This window comes from Dipteris shenzhenensis, chromosome 17 (genome assembly GCF_047967505.1).
Source record: "Dipteris shenzhenensis isolate YYH24624 ecotype China chromosome 17, Dip_SZ_1.0, whole genome shotgun sequence".
In the NCBI taxonomy this organism is placed as follows: domain Eukaryota; kingdom Viridiplantae; phylum Streptophyta; class Polypodiopsida; order Gleicheniales; family Dipteridaceae; genus Dipteris; species Dipteris shenzhenensis.
The window spans coordinates 52,917,700-52,936,646 of record NC_141612.1 but is presented as its reverse complement, the minus strand read 5'-3'; the positions used below and the strand labels follow the sequence as shown (position 1 = coordinate 52,936,646).

General features: G+C 43.8%; 1 protein-coding gene across 2 annotated transcripts; it reads right to left on the bottom strand.

Annotated features, from left to right (window-relative positions):
* Positions 1-348: 348 nt before the first annotated feature.
* LOC147892287 (uncharacterized) lies at positions 349-3,554 on the bottom strand. 2 transcript variants are annotated; one of them, XM_087388989.1, is made up of 3 exons: positions 3,395-3,554; positions 1,642-1,831; positions 349-877 (listed from the first exon to the last, which is right to left on the bottom strand). In XM_087388989.1, the coding sequence occupies exons 2-3, from the start codon at positions 1,812-1,814 to the stop codon at positions 535-537; spliced, it is 516 nt and encodes a 171-aa protein (XP_087245115.1). In that variant the 5' UTR covers positions 1,815-1,831; positions 3,395-3,554; the 3' UTR covers positions 349-534. The 2 variants fall into 2 exon arrangements, with proteins under 2 accessions (XP_087245115.1, XP_087245116.1); XM_087388990.1 differs by lacking the exon at positions 3,395-3,554 and adding an exon at positions 3,235-3,371.
* Between the last annotated feature and the right edge of the window lie 15,393 nt (positions 3,555-18,947).

Genomic DNA, 18,947 nt, shown 5'->3' with positions numbered 1-18,947 from the left:
GCGCCCCCGATTCGAAAAGAGCAAGGCGAACGAAAGCCCAAAATCGTTCAAGGCCATGCTCTTTGATTTGTTGCCGCCAACGAGTAGCCTGCGTCATAACGTCGGACAACTTGGTCATGGAGAAGGTGCGCGAGGGCAAACACGTCCTCCATGGACGTTTGGAGAGGATGGGCAAGGCATGCAAAATACAAGGACCTAACAACAATGAACGCAAGAGTTGCAACCACTGGGCGGACTCGAGGTGGACGGTCTGGAAAGGACACTGGAGTTCTTTGGAAGCATGGCCATGAAGGCCTCGACAACCGCGCGAAAAACAATTAACTCTCGAAAAATATTTTTCACTAGGCCCCCGCGGCAGGCCAAAAACACCATACCATATTTTTTATATCTCCAGGAAAATTGTGTGACATTAGAACATGTAGTGGCAAATTGCAATCCAAAAATAAGCTCCATGATACCGTAAAAATGGAACAGCCACACATGCTCGATCTTGTCAAACTTGCAAAGAATGTACAATGAAAGAAGGCCAAATAGTTATTCTGCAGCTGGTGCAACAGCTTCTAATTCTTGAGTTGGCGGTCCTGCTGCAGTTGGGGTTCCTTCCGCTTCGGACTTGAGAAGAGGCACGGGTGCAGGTTCAACGTTAGAAGCCACTGCCTCGCTCTGCTTTCCTCTTGATTTTTGCTTCGCAAGAGCTTCTTTCATTGCTTCTTTTCTTCTATAGGTTGCGAGAAGCTTTGCATCGTATGCACTTAGATTTTTCTCATCTGCAGGCTGCTTCTCCTCTTCCACAGCAGGCTTCCTTCTCGCAGCTTGGGCTCCTTGGCTTGTGTAAGAATCTCCGATTGCTGCCAAAACAGTGGCTAGTGCAAGAGACCTTGCAAACGCAAGACACGTTCTGTGAGGTATACTAAAAATGAACGGCAAATAGAGCTACTGACAGGACATTAAACGCATCTAATTATAAAGCTAACGCACATTCTTACAAAAAAAATTACAGATCGGAAAAGAAGTACTAACATATGCATGCAAACGAGGTAAGCATGAATGAAAGTCATCGTGATACCGATTACATTTCACTATGTTCGGTGACAATTCAAGCCTTCAGATGTAACACCGCTATCTTAGAAAAAGTCCTAACATTTGCAAGACCCAACTAATAAATGTTACATCTGCCTACATAAGGCTAGAATATATCCAATCTTGCAAACTAAACTTTTCACTTGCGTAAACAAATATCAGATGTTACATGGACCAATTCCTGTAGATTGTACACGAAGACGTGACTTGGGATACAAACTATGACTATGATAACACCCACACCATGAGAAGATGGAGTGCACACATAAAGTTTCTAGAACAACATTCGGTTCCAAGAACCTATGCGCAGACCATTGACTGAAGTCGACATGTTTTGCAATCCCACTTCAAGACAAATATCTTCGTCTAACTATGAACCTAGAGTAATTGACGTCGACATGAATTACGAAAACTTAAATGGAGATGCGTTCTTAAGGTATTCGAAATTATCGCCCACTTCCACCTCATAGATACACACCAAGTCCCACTTCATCGCACCCTCGCTTTGAGAAACAGATCTTGTCACTCTTTTACTAAGCACACTAAGTTGGAGCAACTTGCCTACGAGAAACGCTGGCAGTTTCCTGTTCATGTACGCTGCTGTCTGAGTGGCAAATCACTCTTAGATTAGAATAATATGGACGGCATTGTGACACTGCTTTATGTCCTCCTAATCCTTGGTATGCCAATTGCATTGGGCCACTACAAAGCATTGAGGATGATGACAAAGCCATATATACTGCCCGTGTATCTGCAAAACCGGAACACAAACAACAATCGAAGACTGTCAGGAAAACAAAAGAAACAAAAAGCAATGAAGCATACAAACTTTGGGAAGCACAGTCTGTGAACCGTTAAAGTCATTAATCCATGGCAATACAAAGGTATGTGAATATTAACAAGTTGAACTACATTCATAGGGCCTGCCCAGAGCAATTGATATGTGAAACTCTCACAATCGAACGCAGAAAATCGCAATGTAGCAGCTGGAGCCCCACAATCAGCGCTGCAGGCCGGGGCCGAAATTAATTCTTGATGCTGATATGCATTTTAGTGGAAACCTCCAAGATATTCCAGGCAGCCCATGCGCTACCCCTCACACAGCCATGCAAATAGTAGCCAGACTATTAAAATTTTACCGAATGCTGCATTTTTCTCATTCACGCCAAACGTATACTAAGACCTCCCCATGCCAAAAACTAATGAAAGGGAGGATAGACTAGCAGAAAGACTGTGCTGTGATTGTACATATTTAAAGGCACTATTTTTACAAGGTTCTTCTTGAAAGATTCCAATTGTGTTTGGTAAGAGGCAGGTACCAAAGTAATGTCTTAATGGCGGTAAAAGTAGCCTCTGTACTCACTAAACAAACACAAACAGTGGCAAACATGGACGGTGACGTTGCCCACATTTCAAGGAAAGCAACTAAAACTTTACGACTAACAGAATTTTTTTTTGACTGTGAGTCCACTGTGCATTTTCTTTAGCCTTTTAGTGTGCCAGAAAGGGTGAAAGGTTGCAATCGTTGCAGTTTGCCCCACGGTTCCCATTTCAGGGCAGACTCACTTCTTTATTAGGATGTTAGGTAACAAAAGCCCGACGAGGAAAGTTTCCCCTCACCAATTCTTACTAGTATGTCTATCTGCAATCAAAAGGGTTGTAGGAATTTTGAACCAAAATCAGTAGAAACCTACCTTTGTACTAATCAAGAAATAAAATTATCACTACCTTGTAGTAATAAGAAAGTCATTCAAGAGGTTTGACAACCTAGAACATGACTGTAGCAGCTTATCTTTTTTTCTTGATGTTCACTTCATCTAGACAGGAATTAAGATTCACAGAGAACGGGAAAACTGCCGTATCCGTCGCAACAGAAGATTCTGCTAAGTGCCGGTAAAGCTGCCCTGCTACCAATTTACGGCTAGACAAAAAGAGGGACCGACATGACAACGTATAAAAACTTCATATGACGCATAGAGAGTGAGAGGACTGCGGTTGAAGAAGGATTCGCATCTCAGATACAGATTCATATTTTACAGGCACGAAGTGGCCCTTAGACAGACTTGAAGAACCATTCACAATCATTAAACTGCCTTTAAGTCGGAAATTAGAAAACGTTCAGCTGAGATACACAGGTACCGCATCAATTCCCACCACGATATCAGTAAGAGCAGTGAGGGCGCTGCAGCGCACGGAGTGGTGATAGATTTGCAGTGTCACTCAGAAAATGAAGCTACCGACTGCAATGTGAGTGGGCATTGGGTCGGAGCGAGTTGTATGAGCTTGGCACGCAAGAGGAAGCAAGAAAGCATACCTGAATAGTTGGAGGTTGGAAAGGGGAGGGGAGGCTGCAGGGGTGATGGCTTATCCACAATTCAACCTTTCCTTTGTTAGCACTCTCGCCTCATACACACCATTTTTCACACGTTTTTTGTTTTCGTCTTGCTAACGTCTCTTGAGTATTAGAAGCTCTCTTTCACTTCGCAAATTGTCTTATAAAATTTGGATGGAGGACTCCATTTTCAAAGTATTTGAGTTGCAAATGCACTTGTTGAGATCAATTCATTTCTAAAGTCATGGTAATTTTACACCAAGGCATGTCACTCCAATGTAAAACAATCAATCATTGCTTGGTTCTATGTTTCATTGCAAGTTTTTGTTACATCTATGCCATGCCTAAGTAGGAATCTTCACTTTGCTTCCCTTGCTTTTCAAATCACACTATTGCATGAGACCCATGCGCTTAGATATAATGGATTTCATCTCTAACATGTCTTGCCCATAGAAAAGAGATCAACAAGAAAAGAGGGAGGAGTGGACTGATCAAAAGTCAAGGGGAGGGATAAAGAGGAAAGCTCGATGAGGATACCCCTCTTTTATGAGGAGAGAGCCACCCTCCAAACCTTATTCTACATCTTTTATAGCATCTTCATGTAGCCTAGCTTGTAAGACCTCCTGAGGGGGTGGGTAATGGATGTCTTTATTTCAAGTCCCTGCTTTGCATGGAATTTTGCAGCTATCCCTTTGGCCTTAGTCTAATTGGGGTACTTCCTAAGAAACCAATCGAATCTTTCACCTTTAGAATAGGTAGATGGGAAGTATAAATGAGCAAACAAATGGAGCAATTCCATTAGTTAAGGGGGTACATAGGCTTTCATATATTTCTCATAAGTTTATATCTTGCTAAAATTGGGCATCCATCACTAAAAACCATCTTGTACACCTCTAAAATCTCATCCAATCTCTTGAACTCAAACCTTTTCACATCTGCATCAAGCAACAATTTGCATCCTTGATTGGATGAACTAATAGCAACGTTAGTCCCAAATCTTACATAGCATTGACATCCTCATGCGTATGCCCAACCACATAAAACTAAGGAAAACGTCCCCAAAGACATTCTTTGCAAGTAAGGGCTAAGGAATGTTGAAAATGCGAGCTCAGTGGCATAACTTGGTATGTTGGATGAGATATGGAAGAGATGAAGCATGAGAGGAGGTCCGTAGAGCAACGTGCTGACACACACATCATGCATATCCATCTGATGTGGAATAAATTGATCAATATGACCAAGGATTTTAGGATAGGACAATTATATGCTATAAAAGATAAGTACTGTGTGCACTCTTTTGTGTGGGCTATTTTTGTAGAAGAAAAGGGTTATAACAAGCAACAACATGGCACTAAACTAAAGCAAACAATCTAACAAAGAACAACATAAGCAACATGGCACTGACTAAGCAATGCATAGAGCAGTTCAACATGGCAGACTAAGAGCAACTCAATGCAGTAGTAGTTGAAAGAGTACAAAGGGCAATAGAAGTGTGACTACAGAAGCAACACGTATGTGTATAGCAATAGACAACATAAAAGAGGGCATAAGTAGCCATTAAGCAACAAGCAACAAGCTTGCAACCTAGTAACATAAGAACAATGCAACACAGAACAGAGCATTGTAGAACAAGGCAAGCAATGAAAGCCAACATGGAATGAGGTAGCAAAAGTAGAGAGGTCAAGAAAGAAAAGAAAGAAAAGTAGAGAGGTGACAATCAAGCAAGGGTCCAATAGCAACGAAGGAAGCATCTATTCAAATAGCGTCATTAACAACAAGTTCACAAAAGTTGCAAATAAATCAGAAATGATGGTAGGCTTCTTTTTGTTTGAAGCAATTTTATTGACTTCCTTCCCTTCTAAAGCAACAAATGGTCTCAAAATTGTTGTTGTTGTGTTTTTGCATCAATTTCTTTGTTTTGACAATTCAATCTCTTTGGCAAAAAAAATGTATACCAACCGATCTATCAGGTTGGTATTTCTTTATTGTAGCAATATATCAAGAAAAAATGACATTTTTGGTGCATTTTTTGGCGTGTTGACTACTTCTGGTGCATATTATCCATGTTGGCTTGAGGTCAGACAATGATGGTGAGTACACATCACATGCATTTGAGTCATATTTGTGGGAGTATGGCATAAAGAGACAATTAACATGCCAATATACCCTTCAGCAAAACCCACTTGTAGAAAGAAAGAATCGAGCATTGTGGAAGCTATACATGCTATGTTGAATGAGAAGGGGTCACATTCCGGATAACTATTGGGTAGAGGTTGTGGAAATAGCAATTTATAGCATGAGTAGGACTACTATTGTAGCCATTTAAGATAGTAGCCCGAAGATGAAGATTTTGAGAGTAAAGCCAAATTTGAGACGACACTTTAAGGTGTTTGATTGCATTGCATATGTGCATGTACCAGATGAAAAGAGAACAAAGTTGGGGAAAAGTGTGTATTCATTAGCTAGGCTATGCTTTGGGTAGGAAGGCCTACAAGCAAGGTTGTGATTAGACAAGATGCCATATTTGATGAGATGGGAAGTTAGTATGCCCCAAAGGATGTATATGCTATGGATGTTAAAAAGCACAATGGAAAGGATCGTGAAGAAAGACCTATGAGCATTACTATGTCAATTCTAGGAGAGACTTCTAAGTCACAAGAGGGTGTATACAGGCCTATGGTCAAAATGCTTGCAAAGTAATGCAAGCAAGAATGTAGATAAACCAAAAAGCTCAAGGGAAAGTATCTCATTGCAAAAGACAATTCATAGTGGTGTCCCAAGTATGCAAAATACATGATATGATTCAAGAGGCTTGGAATGTCTTGATTAGGAGTTGGGAATACCATGTGCGAAAGCATTGAGTGCAAACAGTGTGGAAGCATTAGTGCAAATAGTGTGGAAATATGTACCACCACATGTAAGGACACAAAAGATGCATATGGATCTACCACTTAGAAGATTGGGAAGGGTGAGATACCCGATGTAGAGATTGACATATAACTATTATGACATTACTTCAATCATTAAGCATGAGGAATCAACATGCTTTAAGGAAGCTATTGGAAAGAAAAATTGGGAGAAAGCAATTGACAAAGAGATGGATGTATTGATTGCAAAAAAGACATGGGAACTTAAGCCACCACTTGAAGAGAATATTTTGATTGGTAGCAAATGTGTGTATATGGTGAAGTGCAAAGCAGATGGTAGCATTGAATGGTATCAACTGAGATTGGTGGCCAAAGAATCTGCACAAACATATGGGCTGGATTATGAGAAAACTTTCATCCTTGTTGCTAAAATGGCAACGACTAGAAGTGATTCGTATGGCTACATGAAAAGGATGGGATTTATGGCAAATGGATCTAAAGAAATCCCTTCGAAGCGAGGAGTTGCAAGAACATGTATACATGGAGCAACCAAAAGGATATGTGCATCCAAATTATTTGGATTACGTGTGTAGGTTAAAGAAAGCACTCTATGGTTTGAAGAAAGTGCCTAGATCTTGGAAAAGTAGACCATTCACTCTATGTCAAGGAGATGTCAAGAAAATGGAAGTTTGATTGGGTTTCAAACAAGAAAAGTAGACCATTCACTCTATGTCAAGGAGATGTCAAGAAAATGGAAGTTTGATTGGTGGTCATAGTCGTCTATATTGATGGCCTTATTACTACGTGATGTCTTGGAGATTACACAGGTGAAGGAGAAATTGAGACATTAATTTGACATGAAGGACCTTGGTGAGCTATGCTATTTCTTGGGCATAGAAGTGGCAAGAAGACCTGAAGGAAATTGACTTATGCAAAGGCAATATGGTTTGAAGATGTAAAGGCAATATGGTTTGGAGATGTTGGAAAAGTATGGCATGACAATGTGTAGGCTTACTGAGATGCCATTAGAACAAAAAGTTGAGGGCTGATTTTGGAGGACATACATGACACCACTATGTATCAAAAGATGGTTGGAAGCCTTATTTACATGACAATTATACGAGGCCAAACTTGAGATATGCAATGGGTCTTATTAGCCATTTTATGCAGAAACCTTCTGTGAAAGCCAAAGGAGTTTCCTACTCCAGTCACGCGTGATGTGTATACCAAGAATATGACCTGCAGGTCTCAAATACTTCATGTCAAAGGCCTCATGCAACTTGGCCTTCAATGCATCTAGCTCATAAGTGTTCTTGCTAGCCAATAGCATATCATCCACATAAAGTGCCAAAAGCCACACTTGGATGTAAACATAGAATAATATGGCATGTGAAAGCCACTATATAGTATGGGATATTCTATGAGTTTGGGAAGGACATAGAGGTGCTAGGATATATAGATGTAGATTGGGACAGATATTTGTATGATCATAGATCTACAAGTGGGTTTGAATTCAATCTTGGAAGTGGTATGGTGAGGTGTAGTAGTAAAAATCAACCCATTGTTGCATTATTTAGCATGGAAGCTAAGTATGGAGGAGCAGCAATGGCTACATGAGAAAAGGATTGGTTGGACAAAGTGATGGATGACTTGTGTCACAAAGTGGAAGGAGCAATCATAGCATGTAGATATGATGTAGTGATAGTATGAGCAATATCCAGCTAACAAACAATCCAGTCTATCAAAGCATATTGAGGTGGCTTATTACTTTGTTTGGGAGAAGGTGGTTCTAGGTGTATGTGGGGACGAATATGCAAGTAGAAAACATCATGACTTCGGCTCTCTTTTAGCTGGCAAACGCCTATTGTAGTTGTCAATGAAGTCGCGTAGTTCCGCATACGTGTTGAAGCCGTTGATGTAAGCTCCCGGACGTTCTCCTGCATTGTTTGCTAGCCGGAATTGCTTTGTGGTTAGGAACAACCTCCTCTTTGCTGGTGGAGGTTTTGTTGCCTTCGCGTTGCTTTTGTATAGCTCAAATAGCTGCTTGCAAAAACGACTTATTACACCGTCTTTTCAAATGAGCCGTCTTTTTTAAATCTTCAAGAAAAAAAGATTCTTTCATGCTGGTGGAATTTACCTTGTCTGCGTCCATGTCTTATGCTGCAATGTCCCGAGCTTTCTGATTCTCTGCACCTGTTCTCGACAACAAACAAGATATTAAAACCATTTTCCTTGCACGCATGTTTGACGTAACATATTCATGACTTGTCTCTGCCTTTTTCAATCTCTGGTAGTGAATACCTTTATGCGCGTGGTTGTGTTGTCGGCTGTGAGAACTCTCATGGAATTGGTCTGAATATGTCTGGATGTGGGCAATGTAATATGCGTAGCCTCGTTCTCTTAGTCACTCTGGACAACATCACGTATGCTAGGCCAAGGGCAAACACTCCTCGAAATATGAGTAGCGCTTTGTTAGATATGGTTGCGCCTTGGGATTTGTGTCCCGTGATAGCGTATGCTAGGGTTAGTGGAAATGTGGACTTGTGGAACCATTTTCCATTTATTGCCTTTCGCTGATGCTTCGAGCATCGTAATGTGAGCACGACCGCTATTGTGTCCATGACGACAGTGATACCGTTGATTTCTCCCCTGCTAGTTGCATTAATGCTCTTGATTTTGCACATTGCTCCATTTGCGGCACCTATTGCGAGGTCAATGTTTTCCGTTATCATTGGCTTCGCCCCCACGCAAATTTTTCCTATCTCGTTGAAGCTTTTGTCCTCCAACCATTCTTTGAGAGCTGCTTCGCTCGCGGCGTTACTGCGTATTTGCACATGCACAATCATCTCGGGAGTGTTGAATTTCTCCACAAGCTCATCGTTGAAGGTAGTGACATCGACTCTGTGCATTCAAATGATGGTTGTTTCGGCATCGATGAAGTGGCATGCACCTTCCTTGTCGACAATGCACTGCCCCAAACAGTCGGAAATCTCGTCAGTTGTGGGCGTCCTGAGTCTTATGGTATGCAAGAATGCCAGGAACGGCATGTCTCGTGCATGTCGCACCGAGAATTGCATGTGGTACATTTTCGCTTGAGCCCAGTGTGCGGAGGACGTGATGTGGCACGGCTCGCAGAGATCCTCGCAGTGTTTGCAGACTGGCGGTAATTGCGCCAAGTCACAAAAAATTATGAGCATTTTGTGTCTGAATGGCTCATGCAATGTGCCATTAGTCACATTGACGATTTGTCTTACCATGAGATCGAAAGTCATCCTTGTTAGCATGGACATCTCGTCAATGATGATCGCGTTGGCTTCCTTGATTGCGAGGTGTCGCTCATCCGTCTCATGGATGTTTAGTGGGTACTGACTACTACGCACAGGGATCTTGAATTGGTAGTGTACAGTGGTTGCAATCCCGCTCAGTCGCGTCGCAGCCGCCCCTCTTGATGCACAGAGTATTGCCGTTTTGTTTTGCGCTACCAGATGCGAAACATAGTACCGTATCAAGAAGCTTTTGCCGCTACCTGGTGTTCCACAGACAACGTGCAGCCCTGAGCTTGTTGAAGCTAGGCTTTCGAAGACTCTTTGTTGTTCTACTGTCAATGTGGCATTGGCGACGGTGCGAAACTCGGCCATTTTTTCCAACGTCCTCGCGCGTGTTGGCCCTTCGACGGTTTGCTGGTCGATGTTAGGCGCTTCCATCGGGCAGTCTCAGATGATCGCAACCTTTTGCAATATCATATTGATCAACTGGTCCGTGTGGTCAGTCGCTAGCAAGTTCCTTTGCGTGTATTCGGTCACATACATCTCGAGGTCCTCGTTGCTCAATATAAGGCCGCGCATTTGGCATTCGACAAAGTAGGATCCAGCTGTGTTGTCAGGTGATATGAGCTCCGTTTCATTCCTGAAGCTGAGTTTTCGCAAGAGCACGTTGTAGAAGTACCCCTCTGGTTGATGTCCAGGGTGGTAGTCAGTGAATCTGACTACTCGCTCACATTTTGCGATCCTGTTGCCTAAGAGGTCAAGACCAACCGTTCCACGTTGCATTTCCTTGGGCTTTCGGATCACATATTGCCTATGGTAATCGTAGAACGTGCTATCCTCGATGACGCTCGGTCTCCCGCAGTGTATGTCGACCGGGTGCAGGGTGACGTTGTTGTTTCGCGAGATGATGCATTGTCTTAGAGATGGTGGCGAGGAGTCGACATAGTGAACGGTCTCGCTCCTTGTGATTGTTGGTATCTGCATGCAGTTTAGCGCGGCCTCTGTTGGAGAGGTTAGTTTTGATAGGAGGCTCACGGCGATGAGTTTCAGCTTTACTTCGTCGAGATGCTGCAACCCCAAACGCGAGGCGTCTTCTGAACGGATGTTCAGTTTGCCCATTGGTTCAGATTTCATCGCGTACTTGAGGAGGTAGTGAGAGATTGAAGAGTTTGTCACCCGCTATATGTTCATGGTGCACCCCACAACAGTAACACGGAAGGGTGGTAAGGGATGACGTTTCGTTGCTCATATCCCGGCTGGTAATACAACCAACGTTGCGTCAGAGGGTCGAGGATGGGTTCATATTCTGGCTGTGTTGCGAAAGGGAAGCCGTGCTTGCAACTGTGGTGTGACGGTCCGACGTAGCATGCTTTCCTGCATACGTGCAACTGCTTCCTGAGAACTAATTCTTGCAGCCTTGTGTTTCGAGGATCTAGGGCCTCGTCCCTGGGGACGTAAGCCGCAATCTCATTTGCAATTCGCTGACGGTCATCATGGTGGACCCACAATATGACATGGGCGTGTAGGGAGCCCCTGTTTTGTATCTCATAACAAACGACATGGTGTTGTATTCGGCCAAGCAGACCGTCGGATGAAAGCAAATGCTTGCGCATGAACATGTGGAAGCGTGCGTGGAAAAGTGCCACGCATTCAACAGGACGGTCCTTCCAAGTGAATTGCGCTTTGCCGTTTAGGGCACTAAACCCAAAGCAAAGCAAGGCAAAGCAAAGCCGGTTTTAGGGCACTGAAGGGTTTCGGCTTCTCTTCCAGAGTCAGATTTGGGTTATAGGACGTTCCCAGCCTTTTAATAAGGGCACTGAAGTTTGCAAAGTTGATCTCAGCTCGCAGGCCTCTGAAGAAACCGCATGCCCGGGAAGAGCTACATTGGCAACTAGAAGCTCAGAAAGAGCTCTTCCCGACTGGTTTGGGCCTACCTTTTTAGTGCCCTAAAAGGCCATTATAATGTGTTGCGATGCTCTCGATCACATTAATTTCTTGCCACCGTGTATCGGTGACCTCGTCTGCAGTGAATGTCAGAAAGAAATCTGGGAGGCCCCAAGCATCGACCATCGTTATGAGGTCCTTCAGTTGCCGTCGATGCCACGATGGGGACCCCGGCATTGTTGATGGCAAGCTGTAGCGAAGCACGTATCTCATTGCATCTTCATCGGTTGTGGTAGGGTTGGCTTTCCTATATTGGTCGATGTCTCGTTGCAAGCATGTAGAGTTGCTTGAATTGGCAATCATCACTGCCTGTTTTAACTGGAACATGATCAACAAGTACGGCTTGTAGAGCGTGTAGATAGAGAATAAGGTGCATATTCTCATTTTCACATAGTTGCTGAACTGTATGCAGCCATCATAGTAGCCCCGTCCGAAAGGGAACAGGAAGGGGAACACTGCTGACTCCATGGTTATGTCAATGCACGCACTGCCAGCTGCTGCTACTCCGTCGACGTGGAATAAAGCGACCCTCTCTGAAAGCATTTCTGTACCCCGTAGCTGTATGGAGGCAAACTCATGCTTGTCCCTTGCATCAAAGGCGCGACGGTTCGCGGGGTCCACCATGTTTTGCAAAAGCAGAAGCTCAGGCTGAGATTCCGCTATTGACATTAACTCGAAGGGAGCTGTCTCATCGTGTAGTTCCAAGATACCTGCAATGGTTTGAGGACTCAAGATGCACATACCCATCTTGATGTCCGCACGCTCTGCTAAAGAATTGTACTTGCGCAATATTGGATTGTTCTCAATGTTGTATGCGAGCACACCTGACAGCTCGTTCGTCACGATTTCTTGAGCCGAGCTTAGTGGGACGTTTTGCCAAGATATCAGAGGATTGTCTAGAAGTGACCTTTGATCGAGTGTGCCACGAGCAATCGCATTTGCAGTCGTGGTAACTGAAATGGATATATATATGATGCTTAGCAGTTGCGTGTGGAGGTGGTTTGTTTTAAGCAACTGCCGAGAGTACTGTGGCATCAACCGCACAATGTATCTGCTCCGCTGGGCATCTCGTGTGCAGCTTTGGCATTTCCAGTAAGTCACTTGCATGCCCGTATTCTCGCAGGCATCCAAAAGTATCATGTTTCCGAGTGCGGCGCTGTGGCTCGAGATGCCTATGCCTTGCGAAGAAACGATCCTTTGGTTTACAGACAGTAGCGTGGTTATGCCACAGACACCGCAGATTTGAAGGCTAGAGAAAATAGCCACGCAATTACTAACCCATTGCTTGTATCTATCTGCGATGGTCAACCACGATGACGTAGCTGGCCTCAAGGACATCTTTCTTGATGTTATATCAAGTTGAATAGCTCGACCTCTGGCTGCTTTGAGCGTTGACGAATGGTCATGTTCGAAGGAGTTTCCGGTGGTCATTTCTACATCGTGACATGAATCGATGTCTTATGTTCGGGTTTAAACACCTACAGGGATTAATAATAAAAACCATCCGAAACTTTGCTACAATTTCACTCACGTGGATTTGTCTAAACGCAACAGGAAAAACAAAATGGACTGAACCTCTATCTTTAGAAGGTGAAAGAATTGATAAAATAACTTGAATCAAGCAAATACATTTTGTTGTGCGTACCTTTAGGAGAAGACACTCGTTTGGAGGCTGCAAACATCTCGAAAACAGAAGTGTTGCAGACATGATTAGTATGTTGGTCAAACCAAGCAAATGTAATGTTCCCTTGCGGAAACAGAATGTGCGAAGAAGTGTGCGTGCTCAAGATGAGCTATTAAAAAAAAAAACCATACGTAATGTATGGTGGAGAGCCGACACATGTCTCTCCAAAAATTATATATCATAGGGGAACGTGCCATCCCCCTGTTTCGAATAGTCACCTCCAGTGTTGGAGGTGTAGCGCATTAATGCGGACCAGAGCAACAGACAGTGCAGAAACATTTCAGAATTAAAATGACCGTACATTCTACTTACGTGGAGTATCCTTTGTGACGTCCACAGCTCGACGAGAAGTCGCCTATTTCTTTGCTGGAATGTTGGAATCTGAAAAACAATCATGATTAGTCAATATGCATTCCTCATGTTCTGCATGTTTGGATATGTTGGTTAGCACATCTATGCTCACTAGACGCCCACTTTCATCTGTCCAGCTTGAAATGCTTTCAAAACTTTGCCGTGAACCCATCATGCTCATTCTTCAGTAGCTTAGAGCTTTCAGAAGCGTCTACCTTGTCACCGGTACTGGAGAATTTCCTCAGTCTCCTCGACATCATCGAGAAAGATGGCGGCAATGTTTTGGGCCTGGATGTTGGTTTAATGTCATCCAGAGGTGCCGAATTCGGAAGGTGGACAGCTGACAGGTTGTCACTAACCACTTCACCCGAGAGTTCGTCTTCTGGGATTGGGGTTGACGTTCCGTCGTTGTTATCATGGCCCAAAGTAGCTAACTGTTCATCATATTGCTTCCTCTCGTGGTAATCATCAGTTTCTTCTTCTTGGGTTCTTATCGGCCCACGGACATCGTAATCTCTAAACTGAGAGTCGTTGAAATTGTCATCCTCTTGTTGATGGGTCCCAGAAAAACCTTGAACTACATGACCTCGTTTGGATGAGGAAGAGAAACGGGATTTAGAGCATGCAGGGAGGAGGGAGGCGAGTGAATGAAAGATTCCTAAGAGAAGGGAGGCGACCAAGGTAGCAATAAGAGGGATGATCTGAGTGGACAACAAGTGAAGCACGGCGTAACAAGTAAGGGCGACTCCCTGGATGAAAGCTATGAAGGAGGACATCTGCATAAGAGGAGCAGGAGGATGCCAGCAGGCAAAGGTGTGCCACCACGAGTTGATTTCTGAAGCGGAGGATGATGATGAAGACTACATCTTAGTCAACTAAGTGGCGTTCACTAGTTGTCCGTGTTAGGCGATGTTAAAAGTAGCTCCAAAAGAATTTGCATTTACAAAAGAAGATTTGGAAGCCTACCTTGATTGAATTTGGCATATCGTACGTTACAGAGCCTTCATGTACGAGAGGGCTTTCGTTCGTCCGTTTCGCCTATATTTAAAGGTTTTGCCTTGGCTTTTTATGCAGCTTTTTCAAAAGCTTTCAAAGCTTTTGGGCTTTCAGAATTTAAAAAATGCCAACAAAATGGACTGAACCTCTATCTTTAGAAGGTGAAAGAGTTGATAAAATAACTTGAATCAAGCAAATACATTTTGTTGTGCATACCTTTAGGAGAAGACACTCGTTTGGAGGCTGCAAACATCTCGAAAACAGAAGTGTTGCAGACATGATTAGTATGTTGGTCAAACCAAGCAAATGTAATGTTCCCTTGCGGAAACAGAATGTGCGAAGAAGTGTGCGTGCTCAAGATGAGCTATTAAAAAAAAAACCATACGTAATGTATGGTAGAGAGCCGACACATGTCTCTCCAAAAATTATATATCATAGGGGAACGTGCCATCCCCCTGTTTCGAATAGTCACCTCCAGTGTTGGAGGTGTAGCGCATTAATGCGGACCAGAGCAACAGACAGTGCAGAAACATTTCAGAATTAAAATGACCGTACATTCTACTTACGTGGAGTATCCTTTGTGACGTCCACAGCTCGACGAGAAGTCGCCTATTTCTTTGCTGGAATGTTGGAATCTGAAAAACAATCATGATTAGTCAATATGCATTCCTCATGTTCTGCATGTTTGGATATGTTGGTTAGCACATCTATGCTCACTAGACGCCCACTTTCATCTGTCCAGCTTGAAATGCTTTCGAAACTTTGCCGTGAACCCATCATGCTCATTCTTCAGTAGCTTAGAGCTTTCAGAAGCGTCTACCTTGTCACCGGTACTGGAGAATTTCCTCAGTCTCCTCGACATCATCGAGAAAGATGGCGGCAATGTTTTGGGCCTGGATGTTGGTTTAATGTCATCCGGAGGTGCCGAATTCGGAAGGTGGACAGCTGACAGGTTGTCAGTAACCACTTCACCTGAGAGTTCGTCTTCTGGGATTGGGGCTGACGTTCCGTCGTTGTTATCATGGCCCAAAGTAGCTAACTGTTCATCATATTGCTCCCTCTCGTGGTAATCATCAGTTTCTTCTTCATGGGTTCTTATCGGCCCACGGACATCGTAATCTCTAAACTGAGAGTCGTTGAAATTGTCATCCTCTTGTTGATGGGTCCCAGAAAAACCTTGAACTACATGACCTCGTTTGGATGAGGAAGAGAAACGGGATTTAGAGCATGCAGGGAGGAGGGAGGCGAGTGAATGAAAGATTCCTAAGAGAAGGGAGGCGACCAAGGTAGCAATAAGAGGGATGATCTGAGTGGACAACAAGTGAAGCACGGCGTAACAAGTAAGGGCGACTGCCTGGACGAAAGCTATGAAGGAGGACATCTGCATAAGAGAAGCAGGAGGATGCCAGCAGGCAAAGGTGTGTCGCCACGAGTTGATTTCTGAAGCGGAGGATGATGATGAAGACTACATCTTAGTCAACTAAGTGGCGTTCACGAGTTGTCCGTGTTAGGCGATGTTTAAAGTAGCTCCAAAAGAATTTGCATTTACAAAAGAAGATTTGGAAGCCTACCTTGATTGAATTTGGCAAAGCCTACGTTACAGAGCCTTCATGTACGAGAGGGCTTTCGTTCGTCCGTTTCGCCTATATTTAAAGGTTTTGCCTTGGCTTTTTACGCAGCTTTTCAAAAGCTTTTTCAAAAGCTTTCAAAGCTTTTGGGCTTTCAGAATTTAAAAAATGTCACGATTTCTTGAGCCGAGCTTAGTGGGACGTTTCGCCAAGATATCAGAGGATTGTCTAGAAGTGACCTTCGATCGAGTGTGCCATGAGCAATCGCATTTGCAGTCGTGGTAACTGAAATGGATATACCTATGATGCTTAGCAGTTGCGTGTGGAGGTGGTTTGTTTTAAGCAACTGCCGAGAGTACTGTGGCATCAACCGCACAATGTATCTGCTCCGCTGGGCATCTCGTGTGCAGCTTTGGCATTTCCAGTAAGTCACTTGCATGCCCATATTCTCGCAGGCATCCAAAAGTATCATGTTTCCGAGTGCGGCGCTGTGGCTCGAGATGCCTATGCCTTGCGAAGAAACGATCCTTTGGTTTGCAGACAGTAGCGTGGTTATGCCACAGACACCGCAGATTTGAAGGCTAGAGAAAATAGCCGCGCAATTACTAACCCATTGCTTGTATCTATCTGCGATGGTCAACCACGATGACGTAGCTGGCCTCAAGGACATCTTTCTTGATGTTATATCAAGTTGAATAGCTCGACCTCTGGCTGCTCTGAGCGTTGATGAATGGTCATGTTCGAAGGAGTTTCCGGTGGTCATTTCTACATCGTGACATGAATCGATGTCTTATGTTCGGGTTTAAACACCTACAGGGATTAATAATAAAAACCATCCGAAACTTTGCTACAATTTCACTCACGTGGTTTTGTCTAAACGCAACAGGAAAAACAAAATGGACTGAACCTCTATCTTTAGAAGGTGAAAGAATTGATAAAATAACTTGAATCAAGCAAATACATTTTGTTGTGCATACCTTTAGGAGAAGACACTCGTTTGGAGGCTGCAAACATCTCGAAAACAGTTGGTCAAACCAAGCAAATGTAATGTTCCCTTGCGGAAACAGAATGTGCGAAGAAGTGTGCGTGCTCAAGATGAGCTATTAAAAAAAAAAACCATACGTAATGTATGGTGGAGAGCCGACACATGTCTCTCCAAAAATTATATATCATAGGGGAACGTGCCATCCCCCCGTTTCGAATAGTCACCTCCAGTGTTGGAGGTGTAGCGCATTAATGCGGACCAGAGCAACAGACGGTGCAGAAACATTTCAGAATTGAAATGACCGTACATTCTACTTACGTGGAGTATCCTTTGTGACGTCCACAGCTCGACGAGAAGTCGCCTATTTCTTTGCTGGAATGTTGGAATCTGAAAAACAATCATGATTAGTCAATATGCATTCCTCATGTTCTGCATGTTTGGATATGTTGGTTAGCACATCTATGCTCACTAGACGCCCACTTTCATCTGTCCAGCTTGAAATGCTTTCGAAACTTTGCCGTGAACCCATCATGCTCATTCTTCAGTAGCTTAGAGCTTTCAGAAGCGTCTACCTTGTCACCGGTACTGGAGAATTTCCTCAGTCTCCTCGACATCATCGAGAAAGATGGCGGCAATGTTTTGGGCCTGGATGTTGGTTTAATGTCATCCAGAGGTGCCGAATTCGGAAGGTGGACAGCTGACAGGTTGTCAGTAACCACTTCACCTGAGAGTTCGTCTTCTGGGATTGGGGCTGACGTTCCGTCGTTGTTATCATGGCCCAAAGTAGCTAACTGTTCATCATATTGCTCCCTCTCGTGGTAATCATCAGTTTCTTCTTCATGGGTTCTTATCGGCCCACGGACATCGTAATCTCTAAACTGAGAGTCTTTGAAATTGTCATCCTCTTGTTGATGGGTCCCAGAAAAACCTTGAACTACATGACCTTGTTTGGATGAGGAAGAGAAACGGGATTTAGAGCATGCAGGGAGGAGGGAGGCGAGTGAATGAAAGATTCCTAAGAGAAGGGAGGCGACCAAGGTAGCAATAAGAGGGATGATCTGAGTGGACAACAAGTGAAGCACGGCGTAACAAGTAAGGGCGACTCCCTGGACGAAAGTTATGAAGGAGGACATCTGCATAAGAGGAGCAGGAGGATGCCAGCAGGCAAAGGTGTGCCGCCACGAGTTGATTTCTGAAGCGGAGGATGATGATGAAGACTACATCTTAGTCAACTAAGTGGCGTTCACGAGTTGTCCGTGTTAGGCGATGTTAAAAGTAGCTCCAAAAGAATTTGCATTTACCAAAGAAGATTTGGAAGCCTACCTTGATTGAATTTGGCAAAGCCTACGTTACAGAGCCTTCATGTACGAGAGGGCTTTTGTTCGTCCGTTTCGCCTATATTTAAAGGTTTTGCTTTGGCTTTTTACATAGTTGGCTTTTTATGCAAAAGAAGATTTGGAAGCCTACCTTGATTGAATTTGGCAAAGCCTACGTTACAGAGCCTTCATGTACGAGAGGGCTTTCGTTCGTCCGTTTCGCCTATATTTAAAGGTTTTGCTTTGGCTTTTTACACAGTTGGCTTTTTATGCAGCTTTTCAAAAGCTTTTTCAAAAGCTTTGAAGGCTTTCAGAATTTAAAAAATCTAAGGGTGTATATTGTGCCATGTGGAAGCACAGGATTTCAGAATTTGAAAAAACGTCCCAGTGCTGGCCAAGTAAACACGCGTGTGATGGCCGTGGTAAGAGTTTATAGGACGGGGGCACACATAGGAGGGACCGCCCACATCCCCACATGCATTCAATGCACGTGACACGGGCATACCTCTAGGCTCTATAAGTCTTGTTTGCGTGGTGACTCGTGCCAATTGCCCCGCA